This window comes from Pelodiscus sinensis, chromosome 11 (genome assembly GCF_052426305.1).
Source record: "Pelodiscus sinensis isolate ZL-2025 chromosome 11, ASM5242630v1, whole genome shotgun sequence".
In the NCBI taxonomy this organism is placed as follows: Eukaryota; Metazoa; Chordata; order Testudines; family Trionychidae; genus Pelodiscus; species Pelodiscus sinensis.
This window is the reverse complement of record NC_143062.1, coordinates 39,174,672-39,194,190: the sequence shown is the minus strand read 5'-3', so window position 1 is coordinate 39,194,190 and position 19,519 is coordinate 39,174,672. Positions and strand designations below refer to the sequence as shown.

The following is a 19,519-nucleotide window of genomic DNA, read 5'->3' as shown; positions in this document are numbered from 1 at the left end:
AAGATGGGAGGTGAACTCTGCAGATCACCTCTGAACTCTGGTCTGCCCTAACCAAGGACAATGACTGTGAGTGGGCACATGAAGGGGACATTTACATTTCTGGACTTGAGAGCCTGAAAGGCAAAGGACATTGCCCAACCTAATTGCGCTGCTACATTTACTCGTGGTTTTGGTTATGAACTTTATTTCTGGTGTTTTCCCAAATTAATGTCATGTTACTTCTCTCCCCTTTTATTAAAAGTTCCTTTTCCACACTCAGGCTCTATGCTTGCAAGTGGGGAAGCATTGTCTCCCAGAAGTGCCCAGAGGTGTTGTGTGAATTTCCCAGGTTACTGGGTGGGGAGCTTGAGCCAGTTCAGTGTTGGAAGGATGAAGAGGAACACCTAGATATTGAACCCAGTCTTTGCTGCTGCTGATGCTACCTGGCAGAAGGGTTACATCACTAAGAGCTTCCTTAACCAAGCAGGGGGATAAAGAGTATACCAATTTCCTATTAAGTTTCCAGATCTAATTGGGTGGAGAGTGTGTGTGAGGGGGGTCTAGTGGTTGTGCACACTTATGGTTTGTACAGGATAATCTAAATTTTAAGGACCCAACTTGCTGTGCCACATAAATATTTGGCATAATTTGAACTTTACTTTTAATGAAGATTACATATTTTTGTTACCATAAAACTGGAGAAAAAAACTTGGTGACTGCATTCTATACTGTGCTTTAATAATTAACCTGTTAAAAATCTAGCTCTCATTCCCCCATGCTGTTTTAAGAACCCTAGCATTTTTCTATCCTAAAAGCAATATGGTAGAGAAGATTTTTTTTCTTTCTAAATAATGTTGATACTGCTTCAAAATTATTCCCTGCGGAAGCTGCCTTGTATGATTATAGCAGATTATAGCAACAAAGGCAGCTTAGTATATTTTTTACATCTTTTTGTAGCCATTGAAACCCATGGAGCAAAATGGACCAGGACTGGAGTACAAAGTCAGCTGGCGACAGCAGGGAGTAGAAACAGATTGGAATGAGGAAACTGTGAAAAAACATTCCTTGACATTGAGGAATACTCCCACATTTGTGCCTTATGATATCAAAGTCCAAGCAGTAAACAATTTTGGATCTGGTCCTGAACCTAATGTGACCACTGGTTATTCAGGAGAGGACAGTAAGTAACTTAAACATTTTTGTAAAAGTATATATTGTAGATGATTCTCACATTGCAATATAAGTGGATAATAAGTTTTATTAGACCAGCTTGTAATGAAAAATGCTTAAATGTCACATTGATCAGCATGTTGGAATACTAAAAGGAACAAGTTTTCTTTGTGAGTTTCCTTACTATTGAGGTCTTCAATTTCACAAAGTTTAGCTATCCTTACAAAAACAAGTTTGCTTGAGTTGTGCAGCTAATGATGGCCCCAATCCAACACATGTTTAATATTAAGTATTTTAATGGTCCCATTAAAATCAGAAGGATTATCTACATGCTTAAAATTATGCACTTTCCTGGACTGGGTCCTAACCCATTCACCTCTATCTGTAGGGAGTAAAATATCCTACAGGTAGGTGTAGGGATGTTAAGTTTTGATTAATCAGCTAATCAAGTAGTCAATGGAATTTCTATTGAGTACTCGGTTAGTCGATAAGGAGTGGGGCAGGGAACTGATTATCCCGGCTGTGCCTCTGCCTTTTAAATGTAGTAAGAGCTGCCTGTGGCTCTTACTTCATTTAAAAGGCAGAGGTGGCACAGCGGAGAACCCCAGATGAGTGGGGACTGCTTGAGTCCCTGATCGCCATGGATTCCCTGCTGCCACCTCTACCTTTTTAATGTAGCAAGATCCCCCCGGGAACCTGGAGTGAACAGGGACTCAAGCAGTCCCCGCTCATGCTGTTTCCCATTGCACCTCTGCCTCCCTTGCTACCAGCTCCCTCCCATGGAGATGGTGTTTTTAAGCTGTCTCACCCCAATACTGGCTCCTGCTCCCCCCCCCCCCTCTTGCTGCCTCTGATACAGAGCCAGCATGGGTGGGTGGAAACAACTAGTCAACTCTACTACCCAATAAACCAATTCTTATTGGGTAGTTGACTGGTCGCTTATATCCCTAGATAGGTGCACATATTCAGTTAGTAGGTATTTTACAATTGCATTTTACAATGAAAACAGAAAACATATATCATACAGCCATTGCATGCCGAAAAAGAATGCAGAATGTTGCAAAAAAAGAAGTGATGCGTGCCCCTTCCATGCACCCAACAAATGCAGGGTATCCAAAAGGGGCAAAAAAGAGGATGGGTCTGGTTTCTTGATGCCCATTTACATGATGAACCAGCCACACAAGGGAACACAGGTGTCACTATCATGAAGGCTCTCCTCTGAATACTGAAGAATGTATCAGCACTAGATCTGTTGCGTTTACCAAGTAATATCAGAGCCTTGCATGGGCAGAAAGCATCTTAGTATATTTTAACATTACATATTTTAAGCATAGTTTTGTCCATGATACTGACACAGCTATCCATTGTGTATTGTGCTAGGAATAGCGTACTTTCTCATGAAATGACCTTCACAATCATCTCTTTCAAACTGGATCCATTTGTGCCGCTCTTAATATGTATGCTTCACAGCCACCCCAAATTTCACTCAGTATTATTGCTTTTGATAGAAACTCCACTTACTAGACACACATTCTAATTCTGTAAGTGCTAGTTTGATCTTTCAAATAACTGCGGATCTCATGGTGTTCCTGTCATAATTGGAGGCCACTTCTCAAAGTGAGGCATCACTTTCCGGTGTCCAAACTGCATCGTTCTTTCTTCTTAAATGACTGCCTTGATATAAGCATTGTGTGCTCGTATCATAAATCTCTGTTCATAGATTTTAAGCCCTCAAGGAACTTGTTTGCCCCAGTTTCTTACATAATCATGTTTGCTATTCCTTTTGTAATATGAGCATCAGTCTGTGATACTAGCAATCTACCTGTACCTGCCAATTTCTCACACCATAGTGCTTGTTAGTAATCATGTTCCTCCAGTGAGCATTTAATGCAAAAGTGACAGCACTAATGCTGCATCACAGCTGATGGAGTTAATACAAACATGCTTCTGGCTACTATATGATTGGGAAATCCCTTCCAATTCCTCTTAACACTATGTGATTTTTTTTCTCTCCCATGTTGTTTAAAAAGACACGGGAGGATTGTATAATCCCCAGATGCAATGATGACAAACCAAGATTTTCTGCAGTGGGCAACCCAGTTAAGCAACATCAGCAAATCTTTTTAGGATTTAGGGATTTAAATCAATGAGGGTTTTATGTCCCTCTGGGGTCTCGTATTTTAAATTTATATATATATATATGTATTTTGTTTAAAACATTTTGTAAGTCGCCTCAAATATTTTAAATAGTGAGGCGGGCTAAAAACATTCAAATAAATAAATAAATACCAGTGTAACCAGCTAGCATGGGGAGCCAAGATTCCCTGATACAAATGACAAATGTCCAGTGCATTAGTCATTAGCAGCAGGGCTGAGGACAGCTCACAAGCCAGGGTCAGAAGTGTCTACAAATTGTACATCTTTCAGATTTTGCAGATTAACCTTATTATGTAAAGTCAGGCAGTTTGCATCCCCTGTCTGAAACATTCATCTATTTTGCTATTAGGAAAACAACTTGGACAGCTTGAATGGCCTACAAAAAAAGCCTTTAAGAGATTAGCTAACTGACGTAACTGTTTATTGTATTACTTATTAAAATGGACAGACAACCAAAATCTGTCTTTAATACATCATGCTGTGCATTAGCCATTGCTGAAAGGCACTGTTTTACAGATGTTACTCCAGGGCCATTCCTCCAGCCTCTCTATTGTGGCTCCTTCTTGACATGAGCTCAGTCTATGTCTATTCCCAGTAGGTGCTATAAAAAACATCATGATATTATCATAAAAATCAAACAATAGCTTAACAAAGAAACTGTTCTGGATGTGATAGAAAGAAACTAACCCTCAGGTTTTGTTTTGAAATTCCATTGAATGACCTGTTAGAATTAGCTAAATTATTGGTTGGAAAGTAGCTGCTTTCAATGGGCAATGATTGTTGTATTTCATTTTGTGGTGCTTAAAGAACTACACCGGATCTTTTTCAGGAGGATAAGGCAAAATGCCACATTTATTGGGTTTATATACACACATTATATATATATATATATATATATATATATATATATATATATATATATATACACACACATTATATATGTATCATATGCATATGATATACCACACTCATTCACATGCAAACACACTCGGTTTTGTTGTTGTTATCAACTTGTTGCTCCCCTTAACTTCACTGGCCAGGTGAGTTAGATGCGGGGAACAGGAGCTGGGCTTCTGCTAATCCGGATAATGCTTCAGTGTTGACAAGACGAGTCCTGGGGTCCCCTGCAAGACATCTTACATTTATAGTAGCTTCCCTCTCATGCAGATCTATTAGTCATCTTTAGCTGCGATGTTAGTCATTTATGGTGCCTTCTTCTGGGTGTTGTCTTCAATGCTACAACATTCATCTTCAAAGAGGGTTTTTTAATTTTCTTCCAAAGAAGGTGCTTGCTTCTGACTCCCAAGGTACTTGCTTCTGACTTAGTAAGTCTGATCTTTCTCACTTGACAGGCCTTATTGTCCACTTGACAGGTCTTAGTATCCTTGGATCTGATCCTATTCCCCTCTCCAACAGTTGCAGTTGTTTGGAGGTGCTTGCCTTCCATGCCTCATTCATTCAATGGGGCAATCAAGTAAAAGGGGAAAGTTCTATTCTACTTGTAATACAAAGGCATTTTTTTACCTTAATTATTCCTAAGGACTATAACATTATAAAAAGTTTCTACATTATAAAAAGACTTAATATAACATTTCTACAATATGAAAAGACTTAATACAAATTATGAAAGGACTTAATACAAAGTTTCTACAATATGAAGCATTATAAGGAGACTACATTATCAGGCTAATACAAAGTTTCTATAAGCCATTATGAAAAGACATAATACAAAGTTAAAAGACTTACAAAGTTCCTATATTATAAAATGATTTTGATAAATCTTTGTATTAGATTTATAGATGTATCTACAATTTCTCTGATAGTTTGCTAATTTAAGGCCTGAGCCAGCAAACCCTTACTACTGAGAGTCTCATAGCAGTAAGAGCTCTTGTTCCCTGATTGTGAGTGTGAGGCGAGGGACAAGGTTTTTCACGGTCTCCATATTAATACAGGACAACAAATCATCCCATAGATAGTGAAAGTTAAGTAAAAAAGTAAAATTTCACTGTTTGTGTTCAATTCCACTTGCAATTTGCTTTTTATGGACCTGATCCGCTGCATCCAGGGAACACGTTTTCTCTTCTACTTTTCAGAAGAGAAAACGTGCTCTTTCAGGGAACCCTGCATACCTCGTTCTAGTCTAGACGGGGCCAAATGGTAGAAAAGCCTCTTCCGGAAAAGCAAATGGAAAAAGCTACGCAAATTGTGGAGCGTAATCTGTGTAGCTTTTTCCGAAAAAAGGCCATAGTGTAGAGCTCGCCTTAAAAGCATGAGCCTCTATAACCTGAACCAGGCGGAGTAGCTTGGGGGAATTGTGATCTCTTCGTCACTTGCAGTGGGGCCAGCATCCAGATGCAGGGTCAAGGTGTGTGGTGGCCCCAGGTGTTCACCCCCAGACAGGCTGGGCCCTCTGGCAGAAGGGGCAGGGCCGAGGACAGTCAGCCATTAGCACTGTCTAGATTGTGACACACTCCGCCCCCAAGCTCTCAGAACCATGCAGAGCAGTGCTCTGGTGGCAATTCAAAGGGGCCTGAGGTTCCAGCCACTGCCATAGGAACACCCGTGGTGGCTGGGAGCTCCGGGCCCCTTTGAATCGCCAGGCCCCTGGGCAACTGCTGCCTTTGTCTCCCCTGTCAGCTGGCCTGCTCAATTGCCTACCTTTGCTATGGCATGTGGGATGCATATAACTACACATCTCAGTGAAAGGAAGACTACATCCACATTCACTGCACTGTGTAGCTACACAGGACAACAAAAGACTCTCCCTCCCTCCTGTTAATGTGAAAGGACTCAGGGAGCTGCCATAGACTCGTTCCACTGCCAGAGACTGTCCAGCTATGGCAGAGAAAGATTCCGGCACTCCCTGAAGCTAGAGCAGCCTTCTTCTGTGGTAGGGAAAGGCTCCAGCAGGACAACAGGGATGCTACTGTACTAAAAATAGCACTGTAGGCATCAGAGGTGCTTCTTTGGCATGTAGAGACCCATATAAGGGATATTTCCTAATGATTAGATGCGCAGGACCCTCTACTCACCTGACCAGTGCCTCACTATCTATGCTGCTGTTTGTACCCATGCTAGCTGGGCATGCAGTATCTATACATTTAGAGCTACTCTTTGAAAATAACTCCCAAGGAGTATGCTCAGTATATATAACACCTACATATTTACAGTTCCAGATGCTGCTCCTTCAAGTGTAATGGTGGAAGTGATGAATAGCACACTAGTTAAAGCGATCTGGTCCAGCATTCCAAGAGACCGAGTTCGTGGACACTTAAAAGGACATAAGGTTATCATAATTTATTCTTCAAATTATCAGATGCCTTTTCATGCTGTGTTAGATAAATCCTGTGTCTCAGCTTAAAACAGTTGTTGTGAAGTCGAGGGATATCATAGCAGTGTTCATCTCTTCAGAACTTAATCAGTTAAGGTGTGTTTACACTGCACCCTTATCTCAAAACAAGCTTATTTCAAGTTAATTTCGCAATAGCTTATTTTGCAACAATTTCAAAATAAGCTGGTATTCCAAAACATCTCTTAACCCTCATGGAATGAAGTTTACAGGAACATCGGAATAGTACACCCATTATTTTGAAAGATATGTAGCTATTTGTCAAGACGCAGAATAGCAATTACAGGATACCGGAAGTATCCTGAAATAGAGCCACTGTATCAATATATTCTTACAGAATTGCCCTTCTTCATACAGGTCATTTGGTGGAAAACAAGGAGTTTGATGGATGGAAAACAACATCACCCAGACAAACACTTCCTAACATTTACAGGAGACAGAAATTATGGAATGATTCCTGGTCTAGAGCCATTTAGTGAATTTCACTTAGCTGTTTTGGCTTTCAATGCAAAAGGAGCTGGACCTGAAAGCTCTCCAACCATATTCCAAACTCCAGAAGGAGGTAAGAAAAAACTAAATAATGGGATGGAGGAAGTTAAACAAACATTCATCGATATATTATGTATATTATTATGCTAGCATAAAAAAAAGAGTTTCATGCAATTATCCAATAGAAAAGTCCAAATCAACTCAGTAAATGGGAGTTAACGAGAACTTTCAAGAGATAGTCAGCAAGCATCTTGCTGGATCAGGTCTAAGCATTTATCATATGTTGACGAAGAATGGAGAACCGTGCATATTGGATGAAGTGTCAAACTAACTGGAGTGTATGGAGTCTGAGCAGCTAAGATAATACCTACATTCATTGAAACTAAGTCAGTTCCTATGTTTTCCAGTCCCTGAACAGCCACGCTTTCTAAGAATACTATCATTTGATAAGGATTCTGTCACTCTGTCATGGGGACTTCCAAGAAAACCAAATGGCTTTCTTACTGGCTACATTTTGCAATACCAGATAAGTAAGTACATGTTCTGCTTTGATGTAGAGTTTTAGCAAATAGGTCATATTTATATCAAACAGTATTTTAAATACAATGTTATTTAAAACATATAGTAACTGCAAAGTAATCCTTTTCAACTGTAAGTCACAATTTGTTCAGCACAGAAAAAATATTCTAAAATTACAGATGTTAGTTTAGCCTGCTGGGGGCAGGCCAATTCCATTTTCCAAGGGAAGAGGTTTTCAGCATTTTCTTTTTCTGCCTAGATAAGCTCATCGTGCAATCATGGTACATTGAGAGACTCTTACAAATTAATGAAATCATGTAATAAATGTTTTCAAATTCACAAACGGTTAACCCAATAGTTAAACAGTACTGAGAAAATACATAGCTGTTTTTAGAAATGCACCTGATTTTTCAAAGAAGAAATAATTTGTGATAATAATGCATGACTCATGTGCATTGGCTTAGAATCTTTAAACATGCATACTTGCTACAGCTGGGCAAATAATGCAAAATTTTTGTGACCATTTATCCATTTTATTTATTGATTTCATTTCAGCAAATGCTCTGCCCATTTGTAAAAACCCTGTATTTTAGAGTCAGAAAATTACTGCTGAGTCATACAATTGGGTGGGTCCAATGGAGTGTAACTAGGATATCAAGGAAATAAAAATAAAGCATGTCTTGTGGGGGGCAAAAGAAGCGAAGGAGATAGAAGAGATATAGTCCAGGAGCCACCAAGTTGAGGGAGGAAAGTTTGTGTTGCATTATCAATTTTAATTTACCAGTACAGTCAAACACTGGGGGTAAGTTTGTAGGGTAATTTATCATACTCTGTTGGAATGGAATGGATGTTCAACACGTGTTGCCAAAGGACATGCTTGTTATGAACTTGTCACTCAGTATTTATCCTTCATAAGGAAACTGCACTCTTATTTTTGTAATGCAGTACTTTGGTAAGGGTAATGGTTGGATGCTTTCCAGTTTTGGAGAGGGCCAAGTAAGGGTGTTCAAATGGCCATTACGTATACACCAGTCAGCTGCTAGACTTCCTGCAAGCACCCCAGAAACTTGCATCATGGCTTCAGGCCTGTCAAAGTTTAAGAACCCAGACTGATATTTGGAAGCAAAAGGAAAATTCTTGAGCATTCTAAATTAATGAGCATTTATGAGGGTTCTAGACCACCATTTTGTATAGCCCTAACAGTCAGGCCTTTCTCTTTTTTCAGTAAAGAGACCTCTAGAATCACAGAATCTTTTCCATTACATAATATCCAATCATACAATTGATTGATTTAGACATGGTAAATCCCATTTGAAGACTCACAAATACATCAGCATAGTAAGATATACAATTATTTAAAATATCATCCTTCCTACTTACTATAAACCACATTTTTCTATCAGCTGTTTTGATACACTCACATTTTGGTAACATTTAGCTTCCATGCCTGAATGAACTCTATTGTTTCTCTTTCAGTAAATGAAACCAATGAGATTGGACCACTAAATGATGTCAATATTACAAACCCTTCAACTTTCAGCTGGAGGTTTTCTAATCTGAGCTCCAGCACTAAGTATAAATTCTACGTGAAGGCCTGTACTATAAAAGGCTGTGGGAAACCAATCACAGAAGAAGGATTAACAATAACTGAAGGGAGTAAGTTAACAGGAGGTATAATTTAATGACGAGAGGTTGTAATAATGGTAAATCTATTGAGATTGTTCCAGTTTTGACATGTTCCTCTCTGATTAGAAGGAATTGTTTGCTTTTAAAATCTGCTTTGCCTTAGCACAGTCAGTGAAATTTTAAATGTTGGAACCTGGATCCTTCAAAAATGGTTTAGTTATTTTGTGTCACTGTGCAGCAACATCAACCAAACAATTAACTCATCTGATATTATTAAAACTAGCAATTTGCCTTTAGTAACCATGAACAGGACGCTGGAGAACACAAAAGCCTGTCTTTGATAATATTATAAGACCATATTCTGCTGTGGAATGGCCATTTTGGATTCTGAGAGGTATTAATGGAAGCCATATGTTGTCATTTGAGGGCAGAATTTGGTAACCCACAAATCAAGATTAGCATAAGGCTAGCAATAGTGTGTTTGCTCATGCATAGCATTATTATTCCATAAACTTACACAGTGAAATACATTTATAGGCTACTTGCTATCCTACAGCTTTAACGTCCAGTGATTTGCAAGAAAATTAAAAGAACAAGCCAGTCTGTCTCATTTAGCTGAAATAAAATATACTGTGCTCAGCAACTCTGAAAGTTCTACAGTACCAATGAACAAGTTCCTAGCTATTAATCAACAATAATTGCTGGTGACATACCACAGAAAAAGATTAAACGAATGTGATCAGCAGAAATGGCCTGACCTCATAATTTTTAACACTTATAACATATGGTAGCCATGTAACTTCATATCCTAGCTGGCTTTCATCCTGCATAGTCTCTTCAGGTGCTGAAGCCAAAGCACAGTTCCTGGCAAAAAAAAAAAAAAAAAAAAAAAAAGATTCTTAATCCAGTTCATGTACCACTCCTGATTTCAGGATCTAATCATTAAGGAGCATTTAAAGTCTCATCTGTGAAACAGACACACCCATCTCATTTTGTCATCTTCCACATTATTTAATTCTTATTATCCTTAATGAATGTTTGTGCATAAAGACCTGGTTGTTCATGTGATGCATTTCAGTATCTTTCCAAATCCATGAATAGATCTAAAGACAAATTTCCCAATTTTCACCCTATACAAATTGTCAAAGATTGCCTACCCTATGATGAACTCAGTTGTGCGCGCACACACACACACATGCACACACAAATAAATACACACCCTCTCATGTTCTCCTTGGACTTCAGAAAGTTTCCAGTCAGACCTGCAGTTTGTGCAATATTATTTCCAGGAATCAACCTACCCAGACCAGACTAATGCATCCAAATCTTGATCCAGGACTCCATGTCTAATTAAATCCACACATAACATATGCTCTTGCTCAGGAAATTATTTAGGAAAGTCTTAGGATACCAATAGATAACAAGGTGTGAAATATTCTGTTATTCCACCTTTGGTAGTTCATGTTGTTTCCCATCATCAAAGCCACTTGAATGTAACGATCTCCTTCCAGATTCAATACCTGATAGAAAAACTATCACAGACCAGTTTTGATTTCACTTAAACAAGCCTTTAGGCTGGGCTATTCTGCCACATTCTTTCCCTTAGGTAACTGTATATTATACTGGTCATAAGGTTGAATTAATGCCTTTTCACTGACGTAAATCAGTCCCACCATACATTGCATATGTCCTCCAAATCTACTGTACAGTGTATCCTTTTCAGAGCCATGGAAAATCTGGCACTATATTAATAAGGGGCCTCTATTTCCAGTATCCTTTCTGTTCTCCCTGTTTCGTATACTATTAAGGGAAGTGTGAGATGTTTACTGATATATGATATTAATGGCTAAATTAAAAAAAGATAATTTTAGATATCAGAGTTTTGTCCATGATAACATAATTTAAAAATGTATTTTATATTCTATCTAAGCCTAGTAAAATACAGTGCTTCTTCATTTGGCATTTATTCTTTGCTGAGATCAGGAGTCCTACATTTGGTCATTTAGGATGTTGTTAATTTGCAGAACTATGTGTAACTCTAGGTTTTAAAAGAATCTTGGTAATGCTATCAGTAATATGTGGCTAAGAAACATGATAAACAAATAGGAATTTTCCCCTTGTTTGCTTTCTTTTCTTTCAAAGGATTTTGTTTCAATTGCAATGGCAGCAAGAGATTCTATTGAAAGTAAGAGTGGCATATTGCACAACAAATAGAACAGCATAATCTCAATAAACTCTAAGGGCTTGTCTACACTACGGAGAAAATCGACCCTCCAGAAGTCGATCTGCTAGCATTCAGTTTAGTGGGTCTAGAGTAGGCCCCTAAATTGAACATTGGGTGCAACCCCCCACTGGTGTCCTGTACTCCTCATTCTGTGAGGAGTAAGGGATGCTGATGGGAGCATATGCTCCCATAGGCTCCCGCAGTGTAGACACTGTGGCAGCTCAATTTAAATTAAGCTGAATCCAGCTACACATTTTTTATTTTGCCCACTGTGCTCACAATGCAAAGAGGCTGATAAAATTTGTAGCTGTATCATTTAAATAAGTTATATAGTCTGTCAAAAAAGGGAGCATAGTCAAGGCATATCAGTTACAGTTGCCCAGATTTAAAGTGGAACATTTAAAATGTGATTCTACTATGGAATGAGACTCTATAAAATTACATTGAATACCAAACAACCAGAGCCTACAATGTGCTCCATTTTCAAAAGAAAAAAAATCTACCTTTGTATGTCTTTTAGGGCTTCTAAAGCTCCCATTAGTCTAGTACTCAACTGTTACATACTGTGTTGTATGTTTTGGAAAATGCACTGTCCCAGAGAAATATAGCTGTCTAGGAGGCTTGTGGGTATGGATTTAGTCATGTTTGGCACATGGCATATTTGATCTGACATTATAATATATATTAAAGGTATATTATTATGCTTGCTTGTTTTCTATTATACCTGAAAAACATTGAATTGATGCATTTTAATCTTAGGGGAGTAGCCTGTCATCACATGAAATAAGATACTACTCAGTTCTCCTTTGCCATAGGATATTTTGAGGGATAAAAACCACAGCATTCTTAGCCAAACAGAATAACATCCTAATGCAATCATTTCTTGAGTGGTGACCAATTTGGTTAACAGCTCCCACACCCCAACATTTATTCAGCTCCTCAAGGAGCTTTCTCCACATCAACAAAACCTGCCCTCGCAAGCCACACTGCTGATCTGCACATATTCTGGGAGCTACTCTGCAAGCCCCGGTGTACATACCTGCTTTTCCTTAACCAGGGCACTGCTATTCTAAACATTATCTAGTGAATTCTTGCTACAATTAAATCAGCTACAAATGGTAGTAAGGTAAAATGAGCAACCCTCTTTTCTGTGCAATATTCAAAAGACCAACAACCCAAGAGTCAAGACAGATAGTTTGAGTGTCAAGCTAAGCAGGATGACCTAATAATTTTCATCTAATGAATTCTAGGGACATGACACTAATTGTAAACTATCAGTTAAAAAATAAAAGATCCCTACCAATCAGCATGAACTACCTCCTAGAATACAAAAGCCCAGAAGGTAGAGTGTAATTATGATGCATATTTATAAGTTTTTAATAGCCATTCTGTGGAGGAAACCTGATGAAAGGATATTTCCATTTATTCCAAGCAGATGTATTCAGACAGGTGTTGTTATAAATTAAAATATTACCTACAATTATAATTCAGGTGCAAGATTGCCAATCTTTTTGTTTTTAATAAGTAAGCTTCATAACAGATGTGCTAACTTTTGGAGAACCAACACTATAGTAAGTCTTTGGGGGAGGTTTATCTTGTTTTCCCATTATTCTATAGGCTTCAATAAAAAAAGAAAGTATGTTCCATTGTTCTCATAAATCTCTAAATCCAATAGGAATATTGTAAAATTGCAGTTCAGTGTTTAATGTTCATGTGAATCCCATGATATGGATGATAAATAGTAGAGGAGAGATGACAAATGCTGGCGATAAATTTTTATTACTAAAGTTTATTTTACTGTATTGTAGCTTAAAACCTAACCTAACTGCTTTCAGTTTTCTGAAGCCAATTTCTGTAGTTTACTGACCTTGCAGTATATTGAGTAAACATTTCCTTCCTTGTATGTCTTTGCCCTGCTCCCCACCCCAGGGAATTTTATATTATTTTGTTCTATTTCCTCTACCAATCTTCCCTCAGGCTATGTCCACACTACAAGGTTATTTCAAAATAAGTTATTTCGAAATAATAACTCCCCAAATAACGATTTCAAAATAGCATCTCCACAGTACAGGGAAGCCTTGAAATTAGTCCGAGGCAGGCTCCCTTAATGTGGATGTGCTATCTTGACTTACAGCACCAGGAAGCACTGGGAAGTAATTACTTTGAACGACTCTGGGGAGTAGTTATTTTGAAAGAACAGCAGCTGAGCATCCACACTACCACTATTTTGAAGTAGCAATTTCAAAATAGATGTTGTTCCTCATAGAACGAGAGGTTATTATTTTGAAATAATCTTGAAATAATGGGCTTGCTGTGTGGAGGCTCGCCCTGTTATTTCAAAATAACAGGAGTTACTTCGAAATAACTCTGTAGTGTAGACATGCCCTTGGTTACACCTTATTTCTTTTCCATAGGCCATGTATAGCATTTAGTTTTATAATGCAGACCAGATTTACATGGAAAGAAATCACCCACACCCCCACAGTCCCCATTGGACTCCTATGTTACATATTAGGATACAGAAAATCCTTTATACAACGTTGTGATGCCAAATATGAAAAGTCCTGCAGAACTCATGATGTACAATTTTGTTCCCAATCTGGCCAGCCTTATAAGCTATACACCTAGTCCCTGATCCCACAAAGCATTTTAACTTTAAATATGAGAGTCATGGCATTAAATAAATGGTTTCAGTGGGATAACTCGTATGTTTAAAGTTAAGGACAAGTTTAAGTGCTTTGCTGCCTCAGGTTCTCAGTGAGTAGAGATACAAGATCAGACCTATGATGCATACCAACTGGTGTTTATGATTACCTTGTCTGCCGATGTCTTTTAAATGTTTTATGGTGTTTATTTACCAACAGAGTTACAGTTTTCCTAGCAGAGCTTTATTTCTTGTTACTTTATGGTTAGCTTTTCTTTGAATCACAGTGTTCTGATTTTACAAAAGACATCCTGATTTTACAAAATGTAATGAAAATGTACCTGCAATGTCTTGTTTAATTTGCAGTTTGATTAACAAGTATAGCTTACCTTCATGTAGCTCATTTTGTAAAACCTACCACTAGATAATGTGATGCTAATATGCTGTGCTTTTCTATCAGCATTATTCCAATTGAACATGTTCTGTCTGATTCCCAGTGGCCTACTAATTTAACCGCTTACTGTGATGTATGTATATTTGTCTTGGAAAACTTATCCTCAACAGATTCTTTAACCATGTCTATTCTATTCTTAAATCTCTTTTTTCTTTTCCTTCAGTTATCAACCAAGGGCTAATCGCTCAGAGCTTTTTGTTTGCTTGCTTACCGGTTTCAGCAGTATTCCACATTGCTTTACTGTCCATATTATAAGCACAAATTGGTCAAGCAGTTTTTGAGTTATGCTGTATGTATACATAACCATAAAAACATCCCTTTGTTTAGCTGGCTTTAGAATGTTGATCAGTTAAATTAAGGAAACAAACAGAAGTAAAAAGGCAAATATTTTAATATTTTTCACCAAAGTTTGGTGTCTAACACTAGACCTGGAAACTGTTCTACCAAGGCCTGATTTGAAAGTCCATTGACATCAATGACAGCCTTTAGAATTAATGGACTTTGGATTAGGCTGATACCATATATGACTTATACTATACTGAGCCCATGATGGGGGCAAATCCTGCTCTCTTCAGTGTAGTGAATAATAGTTGCTTCATTTTGCAATTAGCATGAATTTCTTGTAAAGTACACTTAATAAACCACAGTCCTGGATCCAAGAAAAAACATTCTGTTCAAGTCAGTGAGAGTTTTGAAAGCAAAAGGAGTGCAAGACAGATTTTGTTGGAACCGTCCCCCTCCCCCCCCAAAAAAAAAGATTGAAAATACTTTCTATATAAATTAAATATCAGTTAGAATACGTAAAGATTGTATATAGAAATACAATTTTAAAAACCCTTCATGTTTACCTAAAGAAGCGCTTACTTATAGTTTTAGTACAATTGTCAAATAAATGGGGACATGGAGATTTATTGTAGTAAGGAAAATTTGAGTATAAATTGCAATATGATTTTTCCTGTGAGAAAGAGCATTATCTGCTTCAGGATAGCAGGGGCCTCAGTGTTGCCAACTCTCCTGGATTGTCCTGGAGTCTCCAACAACTAAAGATTATATCATGTTATGAAACCTCCAAGAGTGTGTCCAGCCAAAATTGGTAACCGTAGCCTTAGTCTTATCTCCTTTATTCCAATTTAATGAGATGGATCAAGCAACAGTTCATTTAAATAAACCAAAATCATATTCAGGTGTGTTTTTTAAATTAAGCATTCATTAGTTAAAGCAGGTCTATAATCCTATATGTCTCATTCGAACAATTTATTTTCATTCTTAAATTTAAAAAAACCATACATCTCAGAATTATTTCAGTTTGATGCTGATTTTATCTTGCATAACATCAAAGAGCAAACACAGAAAATGCTTTTCTACTTTATTTTCTTGTCTGCCTTTAAAAAAATAAGATATGCTATCCAAAGGCAATTGCTAAACATGTATGCTGTATTAGAGTAACGTATTACCACTTGTTACTTAAATCATTTGTAACTGTGCATTTCGGAATCCTGCTACTCAATGAACAGAATTAATCAATGTGATTTGACTATGTACGTTTCATAGGTAAAGGGATCGGGAAGATTTCAGAAGCAGTAAATCCCACCCAAAAGTTTCACCCCATTGAGGCACTTGAGCCTGGAACTGAATATACAGTTCGTCTAGTGACTAAGAATTGGGTTGATAACAATAGCATTTTTGAAGATGTAATTGAGACAAGGGAGAGAGGTGAGAAACGAAACCCTTTGGGGGATAACTCCACTGTGATAAAACAAGATTATTTTATTTTATTTTTCAAGACATAATGATATTAAATGTTACATTGTATAATTAGAGTTTAACAGTTAAATACTGAAATCTTAGACTCTTGCCATTTATTTCAATAGGTGCAAGAATGAATCCATAATTTTTAAATTCAGACTTGTATTTTATCTTCCCAATAGTAAATAATGACTCAAATAATTTCTAATACATATTATTTACAGGTTTTAACAACTATGCTATTTTAATTAGGTAGGCATTATTACATTTTACCTCATCAGTGTGGCTAGCTGAGCAGTTTGCATGTATCCTAAACACCTTTAACTCTATATCTGTTGCAAAACTGCTTGCATGAGAGGCTATCAATTTTCTATCCAACTTTCCTGTTTGGCGTTAATCCTCTGAATCAAACACTGCTTTGGAATTACTTTATATCTGTTGTGTTGCACACACTTTATTTCCCTTAAATGTGAACATTATTTATTAAAGCTAGTATTTATCCTTTATTTATGCTACACTGAAATCAGCAAAGCAGTAAATAGCAATAGTTTGGTGCAATTCAGGTTTAGTTCCAAAAGTGTTAAATTTTTTTTATGGCTAAAATATTCTGTTTTATTGTTACATGTTTTTACATCTCTCTTTTTACAAAGCGTATGCTGGTATTTATGAGGGAATCTCCACCCAAGGCTGGTTTATTGGATTGATGTGTGCCATCGCTTTGCTTACTTTGTTGATGCTAACTATGTGCTTTGTCAAAAGAAATAAAGGTGGAAAATACTCAGGTAAATGATGCTGTAATACTTTTAAAGATATTTATGTACCTGTCATTCTTCACACAAATAACTTAAAGTGAATATGCCTCAATATTTTGCCTTCAGTCCCAAAGGCCAAACTTATACCAACTGAAATACAAAGTTTGTATTTTGTGGCTTTTAATAAGTATAACCTTGAGTGAAATTAAATATACATTAATACACCTCTACTCAATTGATGAGATTCTGTGCTCTATTTGTAGGAGGTGCAGCACAGAACACTCACCTCAGAGAAGGTGGTGCTAAGATGGCTTTAAGCCACCTTTGAAACTTCTTGATTACGGGCTATTCCAGGATCCCTCCATTTAACTGAGACATCCAGAGGTCTTACCTTAGTTACAACCCATGCTGCCCTGTGTGATGTAAGATTTCCTGGCATCTGGTTTTGGCCAGAACACCCAGTTGAAAAGGGACCCTGGCGGCTTTGGTCAACACTACTAATCAGGCCATTAAAAGTGCAGTCAGTAGTGTAGCCGGCCTAAGGCAGTCCCTGACTCTGTGCAGCTCCCAGAAGTGTCTGGCCTAGTGACACCTGCTCTTTCCCTGAATGCTGGCTCTGCTGATCCCATTGCCTGGGAACCACACCTTCATCTAAGAGCCAGACATGCCAGTTGCTTCTAGGGGCCAGACGAAACCACCTTGATAAGAAATGCTCATCTGGAGCCCAACCCCATGCCCTGGCCCCAAGCTCCCTCCTACATTGAAACTTCTTTCTAGAGCCTGAACCCCACACCCCAATCTGCTGCCCCAGCCCTGAGCCTCCTCTCACACCCAAGCTCTTTGCAGGAGGCCACACCCCCTTTTGCCTCAGCCCTAAGACCCATCCCATACTCTGAACCCATCATTTCTGTTCCCACCACAGAGCCCACCGCCTTTCCCCAGTCAGAGCCCTCATCCCCTCCTGCAAGCCAGGCATTGCCTCAGCCCATTTAAAGTGAGTAAGGATAGGGGAGAGCAAACAATTGTGAGATTGGAGAAGGAGTGAGTAGTAGGCTGGGTTTCTTGAGAAGGGGGGGCAGGAGATTGGGCAAGTGTGTTCAGTTTTGTGCAGTTAGAAAGTTGGCTACCCTAGAATGCTGTTACACTACTCAGGATATCCATGGTGCTGTGTGATACAGCCCATCACATGGTGGTTCTGTTCCCAAAATGATCCATGTCTTGTGAGGGGGTCACTGGGAGGCAGATTTATTGCTGTTCTCTCTTCTGATTGCACTAGCGATTATCTTCAAAGCAGCACCAGGGCTTTTAGAAAGCTTTTGCACCACTCTTGGCCCTTTTAGGGATGAAAGAGGGATCTCATCGAATAGATCTCCACATTTCTGGTCAATTCTTTTGTTCTTTTATCAATCTTGTCATTGGCTAATATCTGAATAACTTTTCTCTGCTTAGAAATATAAGTGATTTCATGCCCCAGAGTGTCCCTATGGATTTCATTTTCATTAGTGAGGATATTTTACATGTGATTCAGAAAGCAATTTCTGTTTAGGCCCTGAATCTGTATAATAGAAGTGAATGGGTCTCCAAGTTGATAGATGGTCACTTTTGATCCAGTGTCTTACACATGGTAATTTTGAGATTATGTCCTGGCAGGCCCACTCAGTTGTCAGTAATTTGATGTGAATTTTGCCTTTTTTAATGTCCTCCGAGTACATCCAGCATTGCATTAATTGGTTGTCCGAGCTGCACCATTAGAAATCTCCGTTCCACTTTCCTCCAGATTTTGTATTAAACAATTAATACAATTAAACAATGGGAATATTAGATATGAGAAGAGACATGGAAATGAAATTTAAGTGCCATGGGAATATTAGACACTACAATAATTTTCATTATACCCACAGGCTAATATTAAAATGTTGTACATTGCCCCTTACTCAAGCAGGGTTACAATGCAACCCTATATGGCCAAATCTACACTGGTGGAGGAAATTGGTGTAAGATACACAATTACAGCTACAACAGTTGCATAGCTGGAGTTGATGTATGTTACTTCTCGTGATTGCAAGGAGTACCATAGTCAGCAGGGGCACTCTCAGCATTCAATTTAGCGGGTCTTTATTAGACCCACTAAATCAAACTCTTGATGATCTATCTCCAGAGCATTGACCCTCTGGTAAGTATAGACAAAAACCCTATGTTTTTTCACAGTAGTTGTGATATTTTTTTTAATTCACTGAGCAGTACATAAAAGCAGGGAACCAAGCTAGGGGATCCAGTTGCATGAGTGTGGCCCTTTCTTGTACATACAGGGCCAGATTTTTATAAAGGTAATTAAGATGCCTATTTCCCATTGATTTAAATGGGCATTTGGGACCAAAATTCCTTAAAAGAGCATGTCCATATGTAACCC

The 19,519-nt window shown here is 38.2% G+C and overlaps 1 protein-coding gene across 12 annotated transcripts in view; it reads left to right on the top strand.

Annotated features, from left to right (window-relative positions):
* Positions 1–19,519, top strand: part of CHL1 (cell adhesion molecule L1 like) — a 223,342-nt gene that overhangs the window by 192,110 nt on the left and 11,713 nt on the right. For 8 of the 12 annotated variants that reach the window (XM_089781240.1, XM_089781244.1, XM_089781247.1 and 5 more), the window contains 7 exons: positions 937–1,159; positions 6,477–6,592; positions 7,013–7,217; positions 7,552–7,674; positions 9,140–9,334; positions 16,163–16,324; positions 17,008–17,139. In XM_089781240.1, the coding sequence (XP_089637366.1) occupies positions 937–1,159; positions 6,477–6,592; positions 7,013–7,217; positions 7,552–7,674; positions 9,140–9,334; positions 16,163–16,324; positions 17,008–17,139 (1,156 nt within the window). The remainder of the gene's footprint in view (positions 1–936; positions 1,160–6,476; positions 6,593–7,012; positions 7,218–7,551; positions 7,675–9,139; positions 9,335–16,162; positions 16,325–17,007; positions 17,140–19,519) is intronic. The other 4 variants (XM_089781245.1, XM_089781243.1, XM_089781246.1 and 1 more) reach the window with 3 other exon arrangements.